We start from the raw sequence: 27002 nt of genomic DNA, 5'->3' as shown, positions 1-27002 counted from the left end.
AGCCGGGCTTCACGGCTGGCGAATGCAGCGGCCGTGGCGGGAACCTCTCCCACCTCTGAGTCAGTCGGACATCCCCCGAGGACTCCCGAACTGCAAGAGGGTGCAGGCCGAGCTGAGGGACCCTCCCCCTCCAGAGCACGAATTTCATGCACCGGGCTTCTAATTTGTTTATAAGGGGGAGTCCTAGAAAACTTGAAAATTTCATAAACGAGGTTTTAGGAGATGATTATGGCTGTCATTTATTAAGGCCCCAAGGGCGAGGCACTATTTCTGCATTATTGGTGAGTCCTCAGGACCACCTCAGGAGGTGGGAACTGTTATCACCAGGCTGGAAAACTGAAGCCAAGCAGGTGAAATAGCTGTGGCTGGGATCTGAAGCCTGGCTGAGCCCAGAGTGTGTCATTCTACGCGGCCTGCTGCTCTACCCATTTGTGTGTAACTTCCCTATTATACTTGTCCCTCTTCCTAGACTCCTTCAGCATGTAGTCTGTGTCACATGACTTAACAATTCCATGCCATCTTGTCCTGTTTGGGGGTTAGATTTATCTCAATTAAATGGTAATCCTCAAGTACATAATTTAGATAAAATAGATATCCTACAACTGGGTTAAGAAACCTAGAATAGGGAGGGCTTTCTTCTGGAAGAAAAATAGTATTAGTTGACATATCATTCATATTTCAATGATGTTTCAAACTTGAAAACAATTTCTCTTTAGCTAACTAGCTTCAGAAACTTTCCATGGCCCACTTTTAAACTCTGCAAATGCACTAAATATTTGGTAAATGAATAAATGTAGGAAAAAAAGATATTTGGCTTTGGTCCTTAAATGCCTACAAACTTAAAAAATAATATAAATATAATACTATATAAATCTGGGAGAAATGGATTTAAAGGCCGTGAAAAAGGCTAAGTGGCAATTAATTTTGTTGCTCATTTTGAGTGAGGGTGATACTGTCCGCTTATATACAAACTACAGATTCTTGGCTCTGTAGCCTCTCTCTCTCTGAGCCTTCTTCTCAATTGTAGAATGAATAACGTTAGTAGATCAAGTTTTTTTCATACTTTGGCCACTGGCCATAGCAGGAAATTAATGTTCATCATGACCTAGTACATACATATTTATATCTGAAACAAATTTCATGGAGCAGTAACTTATTCTTAACTTGTGCCATGCATTTTGATATCTATCATATTTTCTCTTATTAAAATACGGATGGCCATGCACTAAGATGATCCCACGAGTCCCTGTTTGTAAAAATGTGAAAAACACTAAGTGGTTTCATATTATCCTATCTAATAAAAGAGCAATATGCAAATTGACCATCACTCCAACACACAAGATGGCCGTCCCCATGTGGTCAAAGATGGCTGCCCCCATGTGGACACAAGATGGCCGTCAGGGGATGGCAGTTGTGGGCAATCAGGCCAGCAGAGGAGGGCAGTTGGGAGGGACCAGGCCTGCAAGGGAGGGCAGTTAGGGGCTATCAGGCCTGCAGGAGAGGCCAGTTAGGGGTGACCGGGCCGGCAGAGGAGGTAAGTTGGGGGCGACCAGGCCTGCAGGGGAGGGCAGTTGGGGGTGACCAGGCCTGCAAGGGAAGGCAGTTGGGGACAATCAGGCCTGCAGGGGAGGGCAGTTGGGAGGGACCAGTCCTGCAAGGGACGGCAGTTAGGGGCAATCAGACCTGCAGGGGAGGGCAGTTAGGGGCAATCAAACCTGCAGGGGAGGGCAGTTAAGGGTGACCAGGCCGACAGAGGAGTGAAGGGGGCAACCAGGCCTGCAGGGGAGGGCAGTTGGGGGGGACCAGGCCTGCAGGGGAGTGCAGTTGGGGGGGACCAGGCCTGCAGGGGAGAGCAGTTTGGAGACGATCAGGCCTGCAGGGGAGGGCAGTTGGGGGGAACCAGGCCTACAGGGGAGGGCAGTTGGGGGGGACCAGGTCTTCAGAGGGCAGTTGCGGGGGACCAGGCCTCCAGGGGAGAGCAGTTGGGGGTGACTAGGCCTGCAGGGGAGGGCAGTTGTGGGGGGACCAGGTCTTCGGAGGGCAGTTGGGGGGGACCAGGCCTGCAGGGGAGAGCAGTTAGGGGCGACAGTGGAGGGCAGTTAGGGGCGACTGGGCCTGCAGGGAAGGGCAGTTGTGGGAGACCGTACCAGCAGGGGAGGCCAGTTGTGGGTGACCATACCGGCATGGCAGGGCAGTTGGGGGTGACCAGGCTGGCAGGGGAGGGCAGTTAGGGGCAATCAGGCCAGCAGGGGAGCATTTAGGTGTCGATCAGACTGGCAGGGGAGTGGTTAGGGGTGATCAGGCTGGCAGGCAGAAGCAGTTAGGGACAATCAGGCAGGCAGGCAGGCGAGTGGTTGGGAGCCAGCGGTCCTGGATTGTGAGAGGGATGTCCAACTGCCCGTTTAGGCCCAATCCCACCTGGATCAGGCCTAAATGGGCAGTCGGACATCCCTCGAGGGGTCCCAGATTGGAGAGGGTGCAGGCTGGGCTGAGGGACACCCTTCCCCTGTGCACGAATTTCGTGCACCAGGCCTCTAGTCTATATAAGATAAGTCTAAGCTACCATTATGGCGGAATGACCAGAACGACTGATTGCTATGATGCACACTGACCACCAGGGGGTAGATGCTCAATGCAGGAGCTGCCTCCTGGTGGTCAGTGTGCTCCCACAGGGGGAGCGCCGCTTAGCCAGAAGCCGGGCTCATGGCTGGCAAGTGCAGCAGTGGTGGCAGGAGCCTCTCTTGCCTCCGTGGCAGCGCTAAGGAGCAGTGAGCCGAGCGGCAAGGAGCAGTGAGCATGTGGGCGGTAAGGAGCAAGGCATCCTGAACATCCCCCAAGGGGTCCTGGATTGTGAGAGGGCGCAGGCTGGGCTGAGGGACCCACACACACACACACACACACACACACACACACACACACACACACCAGTGCACGAATTTCGTGCACCGGGCCTCTAGTCTAACAATAAAGTTCTGTAAGAGGGCAGAAAGGTAATTTTCATCTTATTCTTCCCCTAAATTCTTAGAAAATGATGCAATTTCTACTGTCTTTAGCATTTGGTAAATGGCAGCGCCACCTCCTCCAGTCACTTTAAGGAGTCCCCTCCTGGTGGTTCAGGAGCACACTTGTGAAAAACATTTTTCGGAATTTTATAGGCTGTAAGGTCTTACAGTGCAGCCAATGGTCAGCAAGTGACAGTGGATCCCTACCTAGGTTGTAAAATGGAGCCTCTTCTCTTTTCCTGCAATATAACGTATACAATGCCCTGCCTAGTCCCCCAGCCCTTTAAGCAGAGAGTTGGCCTAACTGGTACTGAAAAAGATTTTCCTGGTATTAACCTAGAAGAGACATAAAACGTCAACTATTTTCTGTGGGCCATTCTGCAATGTTTACACAGCGCTGCTTCTTGGGATGACTTAGGTTCTTACGACTTGAGAAATGCCAGGGCAGACAAGCAGTCTGGAAGCAAAACCAACAAGCACCCAATTACTTTGTTTGCACAGATGCAAAAGCGTGGAAATTTATATGTGGTAAGGCCTGAATTCCAAAGTTTGTTCATTTTGTTTTTAATTACAGACCCAACCGAATGCATAAAAGCCCACAAAATGAGTGCAGTGAAAAATGTCATCTTTTCTATTTTTAAACTGAAATATGGAGCTCATAAAAGTGAGGCTGTCGTAAATTTTCACTTGGGGACAAAAACCACTATAACCAGGAAAAAAGGCATACACACACCCAAATGTAACAGTGGTAAACAGTTTTTATTCAGGCAATGAAACATGGAAAAAATATATTAGTAATCATTATAATAATTTCATTTGTGTGAGTATAACTTTTACAAATATTTACCTGACATATAAAAGGGAAATTACTGTGCATATAAAATTTATGTAGATGATTACTCCACACAGCACAATCCTGATAGCAGTAGTCAATGCAGCGTCCATTCCTCGAGATGAGGCTCTCACACACTAAATGGCACCCGTGGGGACACAGTGGAAGCAGATGTGCAATTAACTTTTACTTGTTGGCACATTAGTACACATGGGTATCTACTGGCAAACACACTTGCTAACAGTGACACTGGAAAGTTTACTGCCACCTCTGAGATTTAAAGAAATGCCTAGGCCAAGTCCCATTGGGTAGGAAGGACCAGGACTGAGGCTGCAGGTATGGTGACACCTGCCCTGTATCTGGACGGGGGGTGGTTTCCGAGTTCAGATTTTCATAGGTCCATTTGGAAATTATTAATATAGAATATCGGTTAACCATGTGACTTGGAAATACGTTTTGGAGTGTATTTCAGACACCACTGAAAGGCAGAGGGGGAGAAAGTGGCATCTTTATAGTCCTAAAGAATCGATACAGGGAAGGTTCAAGCCACACCTCAGCTCCACGTCTGGCCTCCTCCAAATGAGTTAAGACTGTCGGCATCGCACACAACATCTTTATATTAGAACTATAATCTGAATATATATATATATATATATATATATACACATATGTATATATATGTAATAGCTGTAACCATATTATAGTTAATAAAGTCATTCCTTAGGAATCTTGTTTGTCCAAATCTAACTGCATGCTAAGAGGCACAGAAATGGGATTGCATTTGGACAAAGAACTACGAAAAGTGCAATCTTTAGTCTCCAGAATGCTAGCTTGGCACCAGGGAGAGTCTTCCCTAGAAATGCTGCTGTTTATATTATCTTCCAGAGGAGATCCTTAGAGAGAAGTATCCAATTTCTTTAGCTTTACTAAATGGGAGACTCAAGGTTTGAGTGATAAATTGCTTTCTAAAAATCACTGGAATCTGGAGGCCAGTCAAACCTTTTTGGACAGAAGTCTCCTCAAAATATTTCTATTAACATCTCTGAAGAAAATGACTTCTTAGACCTTTGGCCTGACATTCTGGGATTCCCAGACTATATTTGTTCTTTAATAAGCAAATAATAATCTGCTATCTTTAAAATTCTTCGGAATATATACATCTTTACTTTAAAATCCTTTGCCTGAATCATTTCATCTTTCAACACCTAGTTTCTCTATTTCCAATAAGAGGATAAAGTAAGAAACCAAGTCCAAGAGCAAGCTCACATGGTCACAAAACCACAATGAAAAGACAGTTCAGCAAGACGACTGCTAATTGTAGTGAAAAACCGAAAGGAAATAAAGAGGGAGCTTTGGGGCTTTTAGACCACTAGAAAAGGATGTGCTGGATCATTTCCAACTAGTGCACACAAGTTTACCGATGCTTGTTCATTAAAAATTCCATTGTGAGCTTCAAAGCCTCCAGCAAGCCCTCGGTTACTTTTATTTAAAGTGAGCGCTTCCCACTGGCTGATTTTAGACAGACAGCCCAGGAACATTGGGGGCAGTTTATCCTCCTGTTCACAAATAGTACTAACTCAGGGCTGTCCAACAAAGATCTAGGTATTGGTGTTAGAGTTGCACAAAGCACAGGGCAAGTGGAAAGGGTAACTGGCTGGAAAGAAAATTGAACTTGAGCCATCCCTCAAAACCAAACATAAATCTTTCCTTAGATTCCATATCATACTGGAAGGCAGCCAGATCCTCAGATGTGTTTCTGCCTTTCCTAATTTGGGCTGGGTCTGAAGAAGCTAGAAACCACGTGAGAAAACCGGGCTTCTCAATATTTCTAGGACAGTTTTACAGAACAAAAGGTATGGGCAGGCCTTCAGGAGCTTCTCCCAATATAGATTGTCTCAGGAGGTCTGACTGTAACCAACTGGCCAACCAAGCATCAAACTGTTCAGTCTCCAACTAAAATACTTTAAGATAAAGACTATCTACCTAGCTACACAATGGAAAAGTAAAAAACATAAGCAATGTCTCTGGATCCAGAGTCTGGATCCAGATCCAGAGTCTCAACAAGATCACCGAATACTTCCAACTACAATCTCGGCCAGCAACTTGCATTCATGTCTTTCCACTTTTGTAACAGGGTTTACTATGGCCCAGTGGTTGGCAAACTGCGGCTCGCGAGCCGCCGTTTGCCGCTCTGTTGACTAATGAGTTTGCCAACCACTAGGATAGAGGCTTTATCACAAGGAACAACAACAGCCTGTAATTATTGGAATCAAGAGTCTAGGTCAGTGGTCGGCAAACTCATTAGTCAACAGAGCGGCGAGCCGCCATTTGCCGACCACTGCTATGGCCTAACAAGGAATCTGGCTCTCTAGGGGCCAACTCTAGGCTGTCTGTCCTCTTACTCCAGAGTTCTAAAAGTTTGGAGTTGATTTGTTTGTTTTGTGGGTTTTTTGTTGTTGTTGCTTATTTTTTAAGAAAAATAAACAAACATACTTTATTCTCTCCAGAATAGTCTCTTGATTTGCAAGCTGCACAAGCTACATTTTTATTCTCGTTGGAGAATATCCACCTATTACATTAGAAGGAAGAACATATTCTTGTAACAGTCATGGCTGAGAGGCCAGAGGCAAATACTACTTAACCGGGGTCCTCTCATATTCCTTGTGCAGCAACTTCACTCTAGGGCAGGGGTGGGCAAACTTTTTGACTGGAGGGCCACAATGGGTTCTTAAACTGGACCGGAGGGCCAGAACAAAAGCATGGATGGAGTGTTTGTGTGAACTAATATAAATTCAAAGTAAAGGAGCGGAGGGGAGAGCAAGAGAACCTTCCGCTCTTTCGGCTCCGTGGGCCGGATAGAACAGCCGAACGGGCCAGATCCGGCCCACAGGCCGTAGTTTACCCATGGCTGCTCTAGGGTCTAGTTTTTAAGGAATCTCTTTTACCAGTGTGCTGGGGAAGGATTGTCATCACCTGTTTTAACACATAGCTACCTTTTTTATATACACAAGAAACCTAAAAAGAGGACTAGGATTTACGATGGAGACCATCCATAAGCCTTCCATGCTTAAAACAGACCAAAAAACAGAAAGCAAGTAAACATGGACATGTCACCAAAATACAGCAGCAAAACGGTTTAGCAATGTTTCTTTCTGCAAATACAGTTGCTTTTCTTGACAGGAGAGGACTAAAGGAGGAAATCAGCAATGCCACCTGGAGACACCTTGCTCCACTGAGCTGAACAACAGCACAGCACTCACATGAATCCAGGGACTGTTTTCAAAGCCCAAATGATTGTCCCATCACCTCTCCAACCACACATCACTTCTGTTGTTCTTTTTTGTACAAAGTGGTAAGACCATAGGCTTTAAAATACAGCCTAAGCACCAATTGTGTAAATGCATATTGATAAAATGTGACTCTGGCTTTAAAAGGCATTATTGACCTCATTGGGGCTAAAGATTGCACACCTGTGAATAGTACACTTCTAAAGGGAAATTCATATTTGAAGATCTACAGAGGCTCTCCACCTGGCACAATTCATTGCTGAAGGGGGATCATGCAATAGTTTTACAGGAAAAGCACGAAAACTTACAGGTAGTGAACATAGTGCATGTGACCATGAAGATCTTCAGGTGTTAAGGTTAAGACAAGAGTGCTTTAAAACACATGCAGGGTTTGGTTTTGCCTATCAAATGCTGAGGAATTTTCCTGTTGGGGATTAACGGCCTCTCCCCTCTGAAGTAAGCCCAGGAAGAGCTTGAGGAAGTGGGTTCTGTGTGTGCGGGCCTGATCCCTGCACTCCCCTCCTCCACTAGTCAAATGGCCTGTTTAAAAACACTCAAAATGCGCTGGTTTTCAGAGTGGTTCACATGATTTTTACTGCCCATTTTGTTAAAAATTCTGTCTTAAGTTTGAAAAAACTTTTTTTTGCCTCAAAAGAAAAAATCTGGAGAACAAGACATCCCATTTGTGAAAAAACAACTGTTTCTTCCCCTTTACTTGCTGATGGAGTTACGGTTACCTTTTAATTATAAGATCATCTAAACCTTTTACAAGTAGATTTTCTCAGCATATTTCAAATAATCAAGAGGAAATGTTGGTTTTGCAGCAACAAGTGAAGCAGAAAAGAAGTGGCTCTAGGACGGCCTAGCCATACCCAGTTCCTAGACCCAGTTCCAAGGGAGCCCCACTCTGCTGTTCCTGCAGGAAGCAGCCACCGTCAGCCTGCAGACCCACCCAGAGGGGCCGCGCTCACACTCGCCAAGGCTGAGGAGTATCCAGCACCAGGCAACAAATGTTATGGTGAAGTCTTCCCTGGACGTGAAACCTGAGACAGGGTCATGAGTCATGACAGGGGTCAGGAGTTTCCACATGTTCAATCCCCCAAAATCCTGAAGCTGGCATTCTGAGCCAGGACTCTATTCCAAAATAAATTTTTACATTTATGGAAATAGGCTCTTCTGTAGGTTCTTATTTGACTATACTCAGGGGAAAACAGCAGCATATGTAAATATATGTCAGTGTTTGTATATGTATGTAAATGGGTACTCAGAGCCCCTTCTTGTTTACAAATTAGAAGTAACAAAAGCCAAATTACCTCCTCAAATAAAACCACCAATACTGAAAATTAAATTTAAAAGATAAAATAAATATGTCACACACAAAAAATCAGAGACATGGTGAACAGGAGATGATCCCAAACAGTAGCCATAAAATCACAAATGTAGCAAAGTGGACTTCAAAATGAATTAAGACAGGCTGTGGTGGCGCCATGTTAGGGCGAAGAGGAAGGAGGTGGAGCACTTAAAAGGGGTGCGGGAGTGGGGTTGGACCCAGGGGCTGCAGCAGGCCTCCCTCCCGCCTGAATGGTTGTGGGGGATGGGTGGAGGAGATGATGCTGGTAAATCTCAGTGGAAATAATTTGAGAGAATTATTTGAGGGTTTATTTGAAGGCCTGCTTTCCCTCCAGTATTTAGATTTATCCTGCAATAAAATAGAATTTATTGAAAGGAATGCGTTTGCAGCACTCCTTTTTTGCAATATATAAATCTTATTTGCAATTTAACAACAAAAGTGAGCTTTGGAACATTTCAGGCCTGGCATGGAATGCAGCTTTTACACAAGTTATAAGGAAACTAAGGTACAAAGAGGCCAAGGGACTTGTCTAGCTCATTTATGGCATGCTCCGCTTTCTCCAGTACGACCTTTGGCATGTGCAACAGAAGGCACCAAGCACACATTCATCGTCATGGGAATCCCAGTGGTGCTTCTGCCCCGATATATGAATGGTCCTAGAAATTCCACTTCTGCATCTGACTGATTCCTGCTCATGTGCAAAGTTCCTAACTGCTTATATGTATGCGACATAGAACTGAAAGAATTAAGTTTAGCTCAGAGTTCTCCAGGGAGCAAAAGGTGTGGGTGCTTCCTCAGCCATGAGTCTCTTTTAAATGGTAAAGCAGGAAGAGTTCCTAAAACGCTGCTCTTCGCAATTACTGAGAACATTATTTTTCAGAACCTATATGCCTCTGAAGTGAATTATATGTGGCGATGGGAATCTTTGAAGTATGGGAGAATATGCTGTTCATGTTACGGTGTGGTTGAAAAAATATTAATAAAGTACATAGTTGTAAAAAAAAATGAATTAAGACAGAGAAATCACAAACCCAACTTAGCAGCCTGTCTACTGGACCATGGGTGGCGCTGTGAGGACTCCAGGACGGCCTGATGCCACTCCTTCGGCGACGGGGCAACACTCCAGGGTTCTTCCAGGGCTGTGCGCCGGCAGCAAAGCAGGACAGGCAGCAGCGGGCATGTGCTTTTTCAAAGTTTTTTTTCTCTGCAAAGGGGCAACAATTCCTGGATAAGGCAAGATAACTGCGGTCACAACAGAAGCAGCCAAATGCAGATCCACTGAGCGAACAGGGGAAACTCAGTCAGTCTTTCCCAGCTTTGCAATCAGCTCGTCGCAGATTTTCGTCAGTTCTTCGATTTCTTGGTTCTGAAAGACAAATGATACGACTATGCAGGTCATCCGTGTACTGAGATAAAGGAAATTATAACCAACAGTTCCCAGACTGGCTCTACTCTAACTCCGTGGCTCTTTCCACATCTTTTCTCCTTGAAAGAAAGGAGAGCACTATACCTTCCCCCCGGAAAATGCTCATGTGCAAAAAGTTATGCTTAAACTGAGTAGGGGGTGAGGTTAGTTACTGGCCCTCTGCAGCTTGTCCACGAACCCCTTACTTCTCAAATTTTCTTGCTATCATAGGAATTACCCAGGGTTCCTGTTAAAAATACAAGTATCTGGGCCTCACTCAATCCATTAGCATCTCCAGGGATCTGGATTCTTGAGTCCTCGTATCCCAGGAACTCTGTCTGATCTTTTTTCAGAAGCCATGGTAAGAACCCTGTCCTAACGTAATGGAGGCCACAGGCATGCGTACACAACTGGAGACATAGGAAGGAAAACACTAGAGGCAGACAAAAACCCAAGTCCGAGGATCGCCGAGCAGCGAGCAATAGGGACCACTGTTACCACTATTCACCTACAGCAGCTGCTCCACCACCCTCCACTGTTATTTGGGGCTGGGTCAGTCTTCCTTGTGGGGCTGTTCTGTGCACTGTAGGATGTTTGGCTGCATTTCTGGCCTCTCCCCACTAGATGCTGGTAGCTTCTCCTAGTCATAACAACCAAATATATCTCTAGGTGTTGCCAAATGTGCCCTGCACAGTAAAATTATAATCAAGGGAAGACAGCTTTTATACTACATTAAAAAAAAATAAGACCACACACACAGAGAGAACTTTTTTTAAAAAGGAAGCCTAAGCCCCAACTAAACAGCGTTTGGACCCTGAAGTTCAGTTAATGCCACTTCCTCTCTGCACCCTGCCTGTGGACAGTTCCCACCAATGTGCCTGGAAATTTCCTGGTTTGCCTTGTTTGTTTCCCCCCTGAACTGGCTCAAAAGGAACTGGATTGAAGTGTCTGGGCAAAAAGGCGAGGCCTCTTTCATCCAGATGCACCGCAAGCCAGCCACTGCAGAGGACAGAAACCTAGGTCCCTGTGGTCACACCCCTCTTCGTACCTTCTGCTGAAGGGCCCTTTCCAGGGACTCCACCTTCATCTGCTCTTTCCGGAGTCCTGCGTGGAGAGCTGCACTCTCAGCCTTCGCTTTTGTTCGAACCTGAGCAATCTCTTCATTGGCTCTGTTTATGTTTTGTTTGTAGAATAAAGGGACAAAAAGCACATGGTTAGTCATCAGTCACTGCAAAAGCGTCAGGACAGTAACCACTGACATCTCTGAAACAACCTAAATGAACTGACTTCATGACAAGAGAAAAACAAAAGGAATCGATGACCTAAATAATTCAATTTTAACTTATAAACACTCAATTTACACACAGCTGCTAAGCAAATTTGCATGGTGCAAACCAATGGTAGAGTTAATCTCAAAGGCCACGGTGTCCTTCAAAATTCATGTCACTGGAAAATGAAATCACATGACAGTTTCTACAGCAATCAAATTAGTTTTGTGGGGTTTTTAACCCAGTACAATAGCAGGTAGGATCATCCTCGGGATCATCGCAGCTAAAGAGGCAGGATACTAACCATCTCATTTACGACACAGTCCTAAAAATGACTTTACTATTGCTGGGCAAAGGAAACTTTTAAAAAAATATAAATGGCTCTAACCGGTTTGGCTGCTCTAACCGGTTTGGCTCAGTGGATAAGAGCATCGGCTTGCAGACTGAAAGGTCCCAGGTTCGATTCTGGTCAAGGGCATGTACCTTGTTGTGGGCACATCCCCAGTAGGAGGTGTGCAGGAGGCAGCTGATTGATGTTTCTCTCTCATCGATGTTTCTAACTCTCTATCCCTTTCCCTTCCTCTCTGTAAAAAAGCAATAAAATATATATTTTAAAAAAAAACAAAAAACAGAAAAACATAAATGTCAGTTGATAAATAGCCAATTAACTGACGAGAGGATGGTAAAAACTCACTAGTAATCAGAGACATGCAAATTAAGGTGATAAATCTTTAAAATCCGTCAGACTGAGGAAAATTAACAAGAATGATCCTGTCCCATATTGTCTTAGATGCAAGGAAACAGGCTCACTGGGGGGATGAAAATTAGCCATCTCTGTGGAGGGCAATGTGATAATAACCACTACAGTTTAACATGTATACACCCTCTGAGCCAGCAGTGCCCTCCCTGTTAGTAACCCATCCACAGCAATATTCCCACTTGGCACAATGGTGAATTAGGTTACACTATATGTTCTGACATGAAAAATGGCCATGCTATACTATCAAATGAAAAAGGAAACTTTGTAATATGCTGCCTCCATTATACTTTTTAAAAAATCAAAGCTATTATGGGCAGTATTTGCAAAGGCACAAAGACTGGAAGGATACACAATAAACTTTAATAGCAGTACCTCTGGGAGTGGCAATGGGAAAGGGGGAACTTAAAATGTTTTACAAATAGGAAGATAGAGAGCAAAATGTACAAGTATGTATTACTTTTTAGTTAAAAAATGAAGTTGGATACATCCTTCATACCACTCCCCAGGATAAATTCCAAATGTGTTGGATTTAAGAATTAAAAAATTAAGCCATAAAAGTACTAAAGGGAAAACAGGAGAACTTTTAATATTCAGCCCAAGGGAAATCTTTCTTCCTATGACAGGAAATCTTGACACTGTAAGAAAAATGACTGCTAATTTCACTACCAAAAATACATGTCTGCACATCAAAACCACTACAAGCAGAGCCAAAGGGTAACTGACAAGCAGGAAAAATTATTTACCACTCATATCACAAAGGGCTGTCATTCTTAATATATAAATACTAGAGGCCTGGTGCACGAAATTTATGCACGGGGGGCAGAGGGGGAGGTTGCGGGGGGGGGGGAGGATCCCCTTAGCCGAGCCTGTACCCTCTCCAATCCAGGACCCCTTGGGGGATGTCCAATTGCCAGTTTAGGCCCAATCCCAGGGATCGGGCCTAAACTGGCAGCTGGACATCCATCTCATAATCCAGGACCGCATAATCCTAACTGCTCACCTGCCTGCCAGCCTGATCACCCCTAACTGCCCCCACTGCCGGCCTGGTTGCCCCCAACTGCCCCCCTCTGCCGGCCTGGTCATCCCATGCAGCCTACTGTTCGGGCATTTGGTCGCCCCTCACCACCCCCCCCTGCTGGCCGGGTCGCCCCACGCAGCCTGCTGTTCAGGTGTTTGGTCATCCCTCACTAACCACCCCCTGCCGGCCTGATTGCCCCATGCAGCCTGCTGTTTGGTCGTTACTGTGAGGGTGTCCTGACCAATTTGCATATTACCCTTTTATTAGTATAGATAATGTCTATAGGTAACACATAAATAAACTGACAATAGAAAAACAGGCAAAGAACAGTCATTCATAGTAAAGCAAATATCTGTATGGACAGCTGCTAAGATATGTTTAATTTCACTCATAAAATAAACATAAGTCAAAACTACAATGAATAAAATAAATGCTTTGTTGCTTGCCATAAAAAAAACCCAGAACAACAATAAAAAAACCAACCAACTACACCAAAATACCATTTTTCATCTATTATGTTTGCAGAAAACAAAAAATCTGACCTGTTGGCAAAGCTGTAGGGAAAAGAGACACTCATACATTGTGTAGAAATATAAATTAATAGAAGTCTAAGGAGGGCAATTGGACAGTATTGTAAGTATAAGTTCCTATAGTCTTTGGCCCAGCATTCTTTTCCTATCATACAGATAACTCCCATGCATGCCTAATGATAATCATAAAAGGTTGCTTATTGCAGCACTATTGGTAGCAGATTTTAAATAACCTGAAGGTCCAACAGGGAGGGACATTCCAACAATAGAATGATACATTCCAACAGAGGAACACACCACACGGCTGTTTTAAAAAGAAAGGGAGCTCTTCATGGATTGATATGAGATGATTTCCAAAATACATTACTAAAAGAGAAAAGCGAGGTATGCTATCATTTGTATAAAAAAGGAGATTCTCACGACATTAAAAATGGTAATTATTGAGTTGGAGGTGTTGGCTAACACTATCATGGTGCAATACTTCAGTATATCAAATTGACACACTGTATACCTTAAACTTACACAATGTTGTATGTCAATTATGTCTCAATAAAGCTGGGGGAGAAAAAAGATGGGGATAAAAGAGTATCTGGGAGGATAAAATGGTGATGAACCCAGGTGAGGAAAGAGGAGGAACCCCAGGGGAATGGGCATGGGATGGAGGGAGATACTGTATATCTTCTTATTTTTTTAATATTAGAGCATGGGAAGATTCCACCTATTCAAAAAAGTAAATACACACACATGTGCACGCACACACATACACATCATCTAGAGTTGCAAAACAGTGATTTCTTCCTTGCCTCCATCAATCTTCTCACATCGTGAAAAGTAAAATTCTTATGTGCAAGCTCTTACTTGTCCAGTTTTTCTTCTGCGTGGATCTTCAAAGCCTGATACCGCTGTTCCTCTTGCTTAACTCTGGCTAAGTAATCCTGAGCACATTTTTTCAAGGCTTCTTCATTCTGTTCTCAAATATCAAGTGAAAATAAAAGAAACACATCATTTTCTTTTTCTTCTGCTAGTGACACACCATGTATCACAGTCCTCATTTTTTTAAAAACAAGAAAACCCAATTAATTCAGATGCCTTTAAATTATACTGTATGGTAATTTGAAACAGGCACAAATAAATCTACCGAAGAAATTCTAGATAATTTCTTCATGTATAGGTAAGGGGCATATATTAATTTTCATTCAGCAAGGTTCAGTTACACTAGTACACCTGCTTTAGGAAGGCAGTTATTCAACTCTGAACGTCAATCTGATTCCCATAAATTAGCCAGTCTCATTTTTATTTTAATATGGACAAAAAGAATGTTCACTGCTATAAATGTTATCTGGTTGACAGTAAATCAAATCAATACACCTAAATTTGAAACATTACTTTTCTCTAGAACGTGCAGCCTAAACTTTTCAGGGCTATCTCTAGAATCCCTTTTACTTTTACTAATATTAAATTGGTGCATTATGAACATTTCTAGAATTCTCCTAAAGTCCAAGGGTTCCACAGTTCTTATACTCCATGCCACACTCTGGTTGTGTCTGGGGTTTACTGGCCTGACCCAGGAGAGAAATGACCAAGACACGCCACCCACAAAGAAAAGGGGGAGGGGATCCTCCAGCTTCCCTAGAACAGAAGATACAGGCCAACAGGGGCCCCAAAACCCAATTTAAAAGGCTACCCATACTCCTCTGGCATACACATCTGACGATCCACCACCACAGCAAAGAGATTCCAGAAGAAAGGACATGCTACCTTCTTGAACCCTTCCAGAACACCTTTCAGGTTCTCATATCTCCTGAAGAGATCAGAAAGGGACCTTTCCACAGAGTTAAGGTCAGCCAGGGCCTGCTCCTTCTCCATGGTCAGTTGCTGGAAGCTTTTCTGAGAGGTCATACTTGTCCTTTGTTCATCTTCTGTGAATCACAATAAAAAACAAAGGCACATTCAATCAACAAACAGTTAGCAGCTGCCCTCCTGAGCTAATAAGCAGTGTTCTCGCTGGTGGGACCCAGAGTGGACATTACAAAGTCCCCACTCTCAAGCACTTACATTCTGTGGGAGAGAGATGTGGTGACAAGTGATGGGGGAATCAAGGCAGGGCAGGAGGTGGGGGGGTTCCCTTTTTATAGAGAGTGGCCTCACTCAGGAGAGATCTAAACAGATTCCAAGCAGATGAGGGGGAACAGCTGTGGCAAAGGCCACGTGCTGGGATGGTATTGGTGATGAGGACAGCAGAAAATACCACTTCAGTGCTTACGTGTAGACAGACCTGACTCTGATTTCAGAAGTCAGTCCTTACAACACTGGCCAGAAGTTCTAAATCCAGTGCAGGAAGACCAACCACTGCCATTCTGGAAAGGCCGTGGGTCTGACACCGGAAGGTACAGCTGGCAGGAGAGTGAGGACACTGCACCACCTGGGGGTACGGACGATGTGCCTCGGCTGCCTGTGCTCTGGGTACTGGGGGAGGGCTTTTCACAGGATCCAAGTGTTTGCCAGCCTCTAAAATGAACCCAGCTACAGCTGATCCCCATCACTCACAGATCCCCTATCTGTGAATTTGCCTACTTACTAAAATTTATTTGTGACCCCCAAATCAGTACTTCTGGTGCATTCCTGGTCATTCACAGACATGTGCAGAACAGCTGAGGTTGAGAAAGGTGATGCCTTCTCGCTTTATACTGTAAATAAGTGTCCTTTCCACAGTCTATTTAGTGCTTTTGTGTATTGTGTCTGTGCTTTCTGTTGGTGATTTTGCTATTTAAAAATAGCACCCAAGTGTAGTGCTACAGAGCTGTCTAGAGTTCCTAAGTGCAGGAAGGCTGTGATGTGCCTTACGGGGAAAATATATGCTCAATAAGCTTTGTTCACACATGAGCTAAATAGCACTGTTGGCCTCGAGGCCAATGTTAATGAATCAACACTATATATCAAATAAGATGTTTTTAAACCAAAGCACACATAAGACAAGATTATGTAATTTCCAAACAGTTGTGATCAGAGCTTGCAGGAACCTAACCCTGTACTTTCCTAGAAGCAACAGTTCAGTGTTTGCTAACTCGGTGTTGGTGGCAACTTCATAAAACATAACTACTGTGAATAATGAGAATCAATTGTATCTAAGTGAGGGACAAAGTGAAGTTTGTATCCTGATTTGAAATTCATCTATGGATCCTATGGCTCATACCCTAGAATAAAAAATGTCCTTACCAATCATTTGGGCAATGGTCTTTTCATATTCAGCCACAATTTTCCTTAAAAATAAAAAAAAATTATTATCAGAGGAGAATTTGTAGACAATAGAAGTTGGAGAAATACTTTCCCAATTAAACACATTAACATACAGGGTGGGGCAAAAGTAGATTTACAGCTGTTTGTTTGGAAAAAATACAATTAATATAATACAATAAAATAACATCTGGTTTGTGTACTCACAACTGTAAACCTATTTTTGCAGCGCCCTGAATACTGACAGATTTACGTAACCCATTTATCCACTTTGGATCTCTTTTTTTAATGTTAATACAAGATTTGTTAATGTTCAAAAGGTTTTTCTTAAGATTTTATGTTTAACAAGCCTTCATTCTATTTGTAGAAACAACTGCCTTCACTTTTTCTTTGCCTCCAGGCAAAGAAATGACCTCCAGGCAATAGATTTAGGTTTGCTTAGACAAATCAATGTTTTACAAAATAAGTTACAGTAGTCCCCCATTACTGGTGGTTTCACTTTCTAATTTCAGTTACTCTCAGTTAACCACAGTCCAAAAATATTAAATGGAAGATTCCAGAAGTAAACATATGTTTTAAATTTTGCACCATTCTGAGTAGTGTGATGAAATCACACACCACCCCATTCAGTCCTGCCTGGTATGTGAATCATCCTTGTCCAGCATCCCAAGCTGCATATGCTACCTGCCTGTCAGTCACTTAGCCATCTGGATGATCAGATCAACTATCTCAGTATCACAGGGCTTGTGTTCAAATCACCCTTATTTTACTTAGAGAACTCATAAAGTGTTTCCTTTAACTGAAAAGATGAATAAAGTACAACATGATGTTTTGAGAGAGACAAACCACATTCAAATAACTTTTATTATAGTATACTAGAGGTTCAGTGCACGAAAATTCGTGCAGGGGCGGTGGGGGGGTCCATCAGCCCAGCCTGCACTCTCTTGCAGTCCCGTAGCCCTCAGGGGATGTCAGACTGACAGCTTAGGCCCGTTCCCCACAGACATCCCTGTGGGAGCACACTGACCACCAGAGGGCAGGTCTGGCCCCACCCCCCCATTGCCCCACTGCCAGTGGCCTCCCTCTGCAGGAGGTGACCCTGGTGTGCCAATCGGGGGACAGCCAGCCCCACCCCCTAATGTCCCTCCATCGCTACCCCCCTCATCGCTGTCCCCTCCCTCTGCCCACTGGCACCTGCCTTAGCTGGCCGGGCGCCGCTCACAAACAGGCCCCACCCCCCACCGGCCTGTCATTCCGCTATTTGGTCGATTTGCATATTAGGCTTTTATTATATAGGATTGTTAAAACTGTTCTATTTTATTATAGGTTATTATTGTTAATCTCTTGTGTCTAATTGACAGATTAAGCTTTATCATAGATATGTATGTACTGGAAAAAGTACATGTAGGTTTCGGCACTATCTGCAGTTTCAGGCATCTACGGGGGTCTTGAAACATATCGGTGGTGGGTAAGGGGGGAACTACTATAATGACATTATGGGGGGGGGTCTTCCTAAAAGACCTGATCTGTGTTCAGGCTTTCCTGGCCCCAACCCACCATTTCTGACATCTGTCCCCTCTGATTTAGTTACAACTTTTATTTTACTATCCTAACCCCCAAAGCAGCTCAGTTATTCAAAGATCACCCGTCACGTTAACCTTCCTTTAAGCGAAATGCAATAACGTTGGCCTAAGTGACGGTGCTCTTCCCTGTAATCCCTCAGTAAGAAATGACGGCTCCCTTTCTCCTCACTGGTCGTGCCCATCACTGACCCTGCACCCAAGCTTCTAACACATAATAATAGCTCCTATAAGCTCTCCAAGGACAGGGGCTGCTCCTTCTTCTCCACCATTCCCAGAATAGCGCCTTACACCCAGTAAATAAATGCTCAAAAGAACAGATAGCCCTGGTTAGTGTGGCTCAGTTGGTAGAGCTCTGCCCCATGCACTGAAAGGTCGCTGGTTCAGTTCCCAGTCAGGTTGCAGGTTCGTACAGGAGGCAACTGATCGATGTTTCTCTCTCCCTCTCCTTTCCTCTCTCTAAAGAAAAAAATCAATAAAAACATCTTTTAAAAATTAAAAAAATAATAATAACACAAGGGACACAAATTAGCATGGACTTATTTAAAAAATTTCCTAATCATTCAAGTGCTGACTGTATAAATTATTTATGCTTTTTCCCTCTTCTCTGATGCCATCTCTAGTTGTTCCAGGGCTGCTAAATCTCCTTTCTACAGAGTGAGCAGCAAAAATAAAGCTTTCAATTTTAAAATGTCAATCAGTTCTGTTTCCTGTTAACATGCTTTTTATAATCTATTTATTGGTTATGAGACTTGACGCTACCATGAATAGTTTTTTTAAAGTATTATGTAAAGGGGACATCTGTAATACTTTCAACAATAAAGATGAATTTTTAAAACATATTATGAATTATATTGTCTCCATAACTTAATGTCAGGAAATCTTATTACTCTGTATTTCAAAGGGATATTTTTACACAAATTTGTTATTTCAAAAGATAGGAATTATGTGAGTTCTGCTTACTTGTAATGTTCTGAACACCCCAAAATAAACTAACGTATCCTATCTAATAAAAGAGTAATATGCAAATTAACTGTCACTCCACGACAAAATGGTGGCCCCCATAGCCACAAGATGGCGGCACCCAGTCCCCTCAGCCCTGCTGCTGGAGTGTCTGGGCCTGTCCACTAGAGCAGCAAGGCTGGATCCGCCGCTGGAAGGGGCGGATCCAGCCTCGCTGCTCCACCGCTGCTGCAATGTCTGGGCCTGTCAGCCTGCCGGGGTTCGCAGGGACCAAGCAGCAAGGCTGGATCTGCCCCCAGGCCGGGCAGACAGAGCCCAGACAGCAGGGCTTGGGGGCTTCCTTAGCACAGAGGCGGCGGGAACACCCCCAGGCCCAGCAGACAGAGCCCAGAAAGCAGGGCTTGGGGGCTTCCTTAGTGTGCTGGTGCTGGCGAAGCCCCCAGGCCTGGCAGACAGAGCACACTGCAGGGCATTGGGACTTCCTTCGCATGGCGCATGGTGGCAGCAGGCAGAGAGCAGACAGCAGGGCATGGGGGCTTCATCTCCATGGCTGCAGCAAAACCCCCAGGCCCCACTGAGAGCAGAGAACCAGGGGAGTGGGCCTAAGCCATCAGTAGGACATCCCCTGAGAGCTCCTGGATTGTAGAGGGTGCAGGTTGGGCTGAGGGACCCCCGTGCATGAATTTTGTGCACCGGGCCTCTAGTTTGAATATAATGCCTGGTGAGCAATGCTCATGAAATGATATTATCAATCACAAATTAAGATATAAATAGCATAGCCCCACGTTCTCAATAGCTGGTTCTGTAATAAGCAAATACTTTCATCATTTCATTTGTATTAAATCTAACAATACATAAAGGTATACAATCCCTTGCCCAAACCTCCAATCTTACCTCATCTCCAAGACTTCTTGTCGGGTTTCTTCATATTTTTTCTTCCATTCATTTGCTTCAATCTCTTTAGTGATTATCTAGATTATAATAGAGAGAAAGCTTGGTTTTACCTACTCAATCTATTACAGCTTGAATTTAAGACTGGAGGCTGAAACAACAGTTCCACCCAAGACATTCCCTATGCATCAGGAATGTACACCTAATCATCTATCTAATGCTCATAAGCATTTAGAAAAATAGACTCTTAGCTACATGCGATGCTGGAAACGTAGCCACCAGAGTAAAGGTGAGCAGAACATCTCCTAGGAAAATTCCAATTGGTAACTAAGATCTCTGCAAATTCAACCTCAGGCCAGGGTCTGGCTCTCGCTCTGTAGGCCTAGAAGACAGATTGGGACAAGACACCCAGAGCAGAGCGTCATCTGACAGAGAGTCACCTTAACCCACGGAGACACCAGTGCACCAATCTTAGTTAGGATGAGAAACAAAACTGCCACAGTCAGAGCATTAGAAGTTGGCATGACCATCATATTCTCTTTCTGCAGAGATTTCTGATTGCTTGATAAAAACAGTCAGAAAGAGAGTCAGAAGTTCAATGCCTCCAGCCAGTGCATCCATCTTACTATAGGCTGTGCAGAACCCATGGGGATGCCCATGCTAAATGGAAAGGAAATTATCTAAATTCACTACCTGAAACTCCATTTGCCTTGCACAGGGCTTGGATGGGCACACCTTGTTCTCCTTTTATTTACTTCTCTGTGCTTCTCTCTAATTGGTACATTTTTACTTTGGTGCCTTTAATCAGGATCCTAGAAGCCTTATCTGCTTCAGTGACTAAACACATCTTTCCTTTGATCCATGAGGGGGACATCTCATAGTTTAAATCTCAGGAGGAAGGTGAAGTCATTTTTCTCATTTACAAGATGGGGGTGGGGGGCTCCTCAACACTGCATCCAAGCTGACAACAGGGTTAGTTGACATCTCTCATTACCAACCAAATGCTATTTTTTTAAATATATATTTTTACTGATTTCAGAGAGAAAGGGAGAGAGAGAGAGACAGAAACATCAATGATGAGAGAGAATCATTGATTGGCAGCTCCTACACAACCCCTACTGGAAATCAAGCCCACAACCTGGGCATGTGCCCTTGACTAGAATTGAACCTGGGACCCTTCAGTCCGAAGGCCAATGCTCTATCCACTGAGCCAAACCAGCTAGGGCCTTAATGCCATTTTTTAAAGCTTTAAGAGACATGTATCACAGGTACTTAACTACTTTCATCACATTATAAAAATAAAATTGCTCCACCTGCTTTAAAATAGGCTGGAGTCATCAAGTAACACACAAGCCAAGTACATAAATATAACACAGAAATATAACAGGAGAGGGTGGTAACTGATTTCTAGTATATAACAGTGTCTTTCATATTTTTCACATCACCCAAGGCCTTAGCAGTGACCTACTTTTGAACAGAGGCTGCTCAAGAAACATGATAGGAGAGAAACCAAGATGGCGGCATAGGTAAGCACCTAAACTGCTGCCTCGCACAACAATTTCAAAACTACAACTAAAAGACAGAACGGACATCATCCAGAACCACAGGAAGGCTGGCTGAGTGGAAATTCTACAACTAGAAGGAAAGAGGAAAGCTCACAAAGAATCAGAGGAGCGGCAAAGGAGGGCTGAGGTATGGAGATGCGCACAGACAGGAAGGGCGACTGAGTGCCTGGCTGACTTACTCTGGCGGGAGGGGGAAGGAAGCCCCCGACTGCACTGAACCCCAGTTCCAACTGCACTGAAACCCAGTTCCGGGCGAAACCCCGTGGACCAAGGCTCATACAGGGGGAGTATGGACTGTCAGGTAGAGAGAAAGGCACATGGAGACTCAGAGACTCGGAAACCCGGGGGAGCCGTGGCGGGTCTGGAGGCACGCGCGCGCGTGCATGCAAATGCTCACAGAGAAAGCTGAATGTGGAGGTTGCTGCAGGCATTCCCTAGCAGAAGGGAGTCGGAAGCTCCTGACTGCACTGAACCCCAGTTCCAGGCGAGCCCCTGGGGACCCATGCTTTTACGGGGGAATCTGGACAGTCAGGCAGAAACTCAGGGGAGTCGCGGAAGGCAGAAGTCTGGAGGCACGCGCGCAAGGGCAGGGCTGACGGGAAGCCAAGACTGTCTGCTCTGCCCTGAGACACCGCCCCATCCAAGCTGAGCACAGAGGCTTTTGCAATTTTGCAAGTCTAATCCTATAAGGCTGTCTCCAGCACTGAACTTCTCCCAGCGTAGACATAGCTGATCCTCACAGCCAACTGGCCTGGAGGTCTATTCCTCCCAGTGATACCAACAACAATCAAGACTTAACTACAACAAGGCTGTACACACAGTCCACAAAGGGGTGCACCAAGAGTGTCCACCTCAGGTTAACTGGGGAGGCCGACCCACTGGGCCATATAGGAAACCTAGCACACAAAGCTACCTTACCAACTTAGGGGTAGCGAAAATGCAGAGGCAAAGAAACAGGTCACAAATGAAAGAAATGGAGGAAAACAAACGACTGGATATAGAATTCAAAACCACGGTTTTAAGGCTTTTCAAGAATATCCTAGAAAAGGCCGATAAATTTAGCAAGACCCTCAAGGATATGAAAAAGGACCAACTAGAAATTAAACATACACTGACTGAAATAAAAAATATTATACAGAGACCCAGCAGCAGACTAGAGGAACGCAAGAATCAAGTCAAAGATTTGAAATACATAGAAGCAAAAAACACTCAACCGGAAAAGCAAAAAGAAAAAAAAAATCCAAGTTGAAGATAGCGTAAGAAGCCTCTGGGACAACTTCAAGCATACCAACATCAGAATTATGGGGGTGCCAGAAGCAGAGAGAGAGCAAGATACTGAAAACCTATTTGAAGAAATAATGACTGAAAACTTCTCCCACCTGGTGAAAGAAATAGACTTACAAATCCAGGAAGCGCACAGAACCCCAAACAAGAGGAATCCAAAGAGGACCACACCAAGACACACCATAATTAAAATGCCAAGGGCAAAAGACAAAGAGAGAATATTAAAAGCAGCAAGAGAAAATCAGTTAATTACCTACAAGGGAGCACCCATACGATTGTCAGCTGATTTCTCAACAGAAACTATGCAGGCCAGACGGGAGTGGCAAGAAATATTCAAAGTGATGAATAGCAAGAACCTACAACCAAGATTACTCTACCCAGCAAAGTTATCATTCAGAATGGAAGGTCAGATAAAGAGCTTCACAGGTAAGAAAAAGCTAAAGGAGTTCATCACCACCAAACCAGTATTATATGAAATGCTGAAAGGTATTCTTTAAGAAGAGGAAGAAGAAAAAAGTAAAGATAAAAATTATGAACAACAAATACATATCTATCAACAAGGGAACCTAAAAATCAAGTGAATTAAAAATCTGAGGAACAAAATAAACTGGTGAATATAATAGAATTAGTGGCACAGAAAGGGAGTGGACTGATAATTCTCAGGGAAAAAGGGTATGGGGGGTGCAGGAAGAGACTGGACAAAAATGGTTCACCTATGGATGAGGACAGTGGGGGGGGAGGTAATGGCAGAGAGTGGGGTGGGAACTGGGTGGAGGGGAGCTATGGGAGGAAAAAGGGGAAACAATTGTAATAATCTGAACAATAAAGATTTATTAAATTAAAAAAAAAGAAACACGATAAAGGCATTTGAGAGTTGAATTAAAGAATGGATGAAGGTAGGAAACAATAGTATATTAGTGCAAGTCTAGAATTTAAGGAATTTTTATGTAGGAGCATATATGCTCTGGAAAATAAAGGCACTGATTTACAAACTCATGTGGATAAAGTTAGCAAATTTTTATATTTAAAATTTCAAGGCTAAAAGATAAAGAGGACACCACAATGTCAGGACCCCAGCACCAACATGGCGTTTTACAGGGAGCCCTTTATCTGAGCTAAACAAGCTGCAGGAAACACGAACTTCCAGCGGGGATAACTGAGGCCAGCAGAGATGGAATCTGCCTGCTGCACATGGCTTTACAAAGAAATGGAGCGATAAGTGGGTCGAACAAGGAAGCATTTACCTCTTCTCTTATCAGGGTGAGCACGGCTGTCTTATCTGATTCACTGAGGCAGATGCCATCCAGGGGGCTCTCTCCTCCACAGGCCACGGACACAGGGGCCTTCTCCACAGGGGACTCCAACGGTCCCTGGGGACAGGAAGGGGAGAGGTTACATTTAATACGTTTAATCTTCCGCTTCTTAATCCTAAGTATCTTTCAATAATTTCCTCATTACTACATTGATCACAATCTTTAAAAACATGTTTCAAGTAAAAAAAAATACACACAAAAAGAAACCCAGCAGGTTTTTTGAGAAATCAAGTCTAGTTACAGTGCTATCTAAAGGAAAAACTTGTTCTAATGATTATCAGGGTGTCTTGCTTGTCTAACAGATAGCCTAGAGAAGTTTTCTTCTTATCCCCGAAAAGAAAGTGTAATTATCATAGTGTTCAGTCACCAAAGAATTACATGCAAGAAACAGAACACTAGCCCTAGCCGGTTTGGCTCAGTGGATAGAGCATTGGCCTGCGGACTGAAGGGTCCCAGGTTTGATTCCGGCCAAGGGCACATGCCCGGGTTGTGGGCTCGATCCCCAGTGGGGGGCGTGCAGGAGGCAGCCCATCAATGATTCTCTCTCATCATTGATGTTTCTATCTCTCTCTCCCTCTCCCTTCCTCTCTGAAATCAATAAAGAAATATATATATTAAAATCAAAACAAAACAAAACAAAAAAACAGAACACTATACCTGGTTCATGGCTCATCTTTCAAGGGGTTTCTGGGGATGATATGTTCCATGTAAATACATTTTCCAAAGAAAGTAAACTTTTTTTTTCATGATGATACTTTGTGTGTCTATGTAGTCACTTTGGATGGAAATATTTCTAATTTTTTTTTACTAAGTTTCAGGCCTAAGAAGGCAGAAATGGTGACTGTACCTGAGCCCACCCAGCCCGGCCAATGCAGGATCACCAGAAAGTCCTTGCTCTGCAGTGATGTGTGCCACAGCCCAGTGATGCTGTCAGGTGTGCACCATGACTTGTTCCTGACAACGTGCCTACGCTCGCATTCTTGGTTCTTCCTTGCTATTGTTTCAGTCCCCTCTGGCAGCACTGCACTTTCTGACACACCAGCTTGCTTTTATCATAAACTCGGGTTCTAGAGAGCCACATATGGTTAATATTTTATTTTTCATAAGAATATAGGTTCTGTACTCCCTTCCTAGAAAGCATTTTTTGGGCTATTTTCCCCTTACCTATACAAGTAAACATTTTGTATAAATGGGGGGAAAAGCTCAACAAATAAAATCCAAAATGCCAGCCAAAGTGACCTAGGAATAATCTTAAATGTCAGTATAACTAATCAATTATTTATTGATCATAATCACTCAGCTCTCTGGTATTTTGTTTGAACCAGAACTAAACATAAAGTCCAAGGTTCACTTAGACCAGTGGTTTTTAAACTTGACAGGGTCATTATAGAATCATCCTTTCTCTAAAAAGTACTCAAAAATACACAATTTTGCAGACAGCCTCACAGACCTCATCCAATATAGAAATTCTGGGCTTAGGCCACAGAAAAGGGAAATGCAAAGCCACAGGCTGGCAGTGCCCCTCTCTAGCAGCATTTGGGGGAGGGTGGCCCACTATGCTGACAGAAGTCCAAAATCCTCAGAAACACTATCTTGGGACAGACCTATCACTAGAGCCAGGAGTCACTTGTGGCAGGAAGCCTCTAAAATGGCTCCCGTGACCCCACCTCCTGGTACTAATGCTCTCGGGCACTCTCTTCCTTGGGGCAGGCTGGACCTAAGGACTCACGCCTATAGGGCACAATATGGTAAAAGTCACGGTAAGTCCCTTTGTTTACAAAAAGACTCCAGCTTCCACGCAGTGAGAAGCTCCACGGGGAGGTCCATGTGGCAAGGAACTGATGGCTCTGTCAACAGCCAGTGAGCATCTGAGATGTGCCAACGGCCACATGAGGGAGCCTGGAGGTGACCGCGGCACTGGTCTACACCTTGCCTGCAGCCCCAGGGTTCCTGATCCACAAATGATGGCATAACAGATGTTTGCTGTGGTAACTGATACACCCCTGAACATTGATCATTCTGTCAACTTCCCGTGCCATGTCTATCATCAAGAGGCTTTCCCATAGTCTTGCTTCCCATGTAACTGCCCACAGGAAGCTAATTTACTAAGCTAATTCACTTTCCCTGTGCCTCCCATGACACTTGTGTTATCAAGAATTTGTCCATTCTATTAACTTGATTTTCTTAGTAAGTTCTTTAAGTTTTTTGCTTTTCATCAGCACAGCTTCAGCTTTCCTGCCACCCGCCACACAGCCAGTCATCTCCCACAGCCCCTAGGAACACATTCTAGCACAACCTTCACCACAGGTGTGGTTTGTTTCCATTCTGTACCTGTTGCCAGTGCTGTTCAAAATAAATATAATGCAAGCCATATGCAATTTAAAAATTCTCAGCAGCCACATTGAAAAAAGTAAAAAGAAACAGGTGACATTCATTTTAATAATATAGTTTAGTTAACCCAAAATATTATCATCTCAACATGTACTCAATATAAAGTTAGAGACATTTTACCTCCCTTCTTTTTATGAAAGTCATTAAAAACCGGTTGTATTTTACACTTACAGGACATCTCGTTCAGACTAGCTACATCAAGTGCTCAGTTGCACGGGCAGCCGTGGGCAAACTACGGCCCGCGGGCCGGATCCGGCTGTTCTATCCGGTTCTCTTGCTCTCCCCTCCGCTCCTTTACTTTGAATTTATATTAGTTCACACAAACACT

General features: G+C 44.0%; 1 protein-coding gene across 16 annotated transcripts in view; it reads right to left on the bottom strand.

Annotated features, from left to right (window-relative positions):
* Positions 1 to 8507: 8507 nt before the first annotated feature.
* Positions 8508 to 27002, bottom strand: part of TACC1 (transforming acidic coiled-coil containing protein 1) — a 106452-nt gene continuing 87957 nt past the window's right edge. For 15 of the 16 annotated variants that reach the window (XM_080660900.1, XM_080660905.1, XM_080660901.1 and 12 more), the window contains 7 exons: positions 24215 to 24340; positions 20125 to 20201; positions 16670 to 16713; positions 15212 to 15372; positions 14312 to 14418; positions 10926 to 11046; positions 9429 to 9838 (listed from right to left, as the gene is read on the bottom strand). In XM_080660900.1, coding sequence (XP_080517026.1) covers positions 9770 to 9838; positions 10926 to 11046; positions 14312 to 14418; positions 15212 to 15372; positions 16670 to 16713; positions 20125 to 20201; positions 24215 to 24340 — 705 coding nt within the window. In that variant the 3' untranslated portion in view covers positions 9429 to 9769. Of the gene's footprint in view, positions 9839 to 10925; positions 11047 to 14311; positions 14419 to 15211; positions 15373 to 16669; positions 16714 to 20124; positions 20202 to 24214; positions 24341 to 27002 lie in introns of all 16 variants that reach the window. The other variant, XM_080660896.1, reaches the window with a different exon arrangement.

The sequence above is a fragment of the Plecotus auritus genome (assembly GCF_963455305.1).
Source record: "Plecotus auritus genome assembly, chromosome: 3".
In the NCBI taxonomy this organism is placed as follows: domain Eukaryota; kingdom Metazoa; phylum Chordata; class Mammalia; order Chiroptera; family Vespertilionidae; genus Plecotus; species Plecotus auritus.
This window is presented reverse-complemented; position numbering and strand designations above follow the sequence as displayed.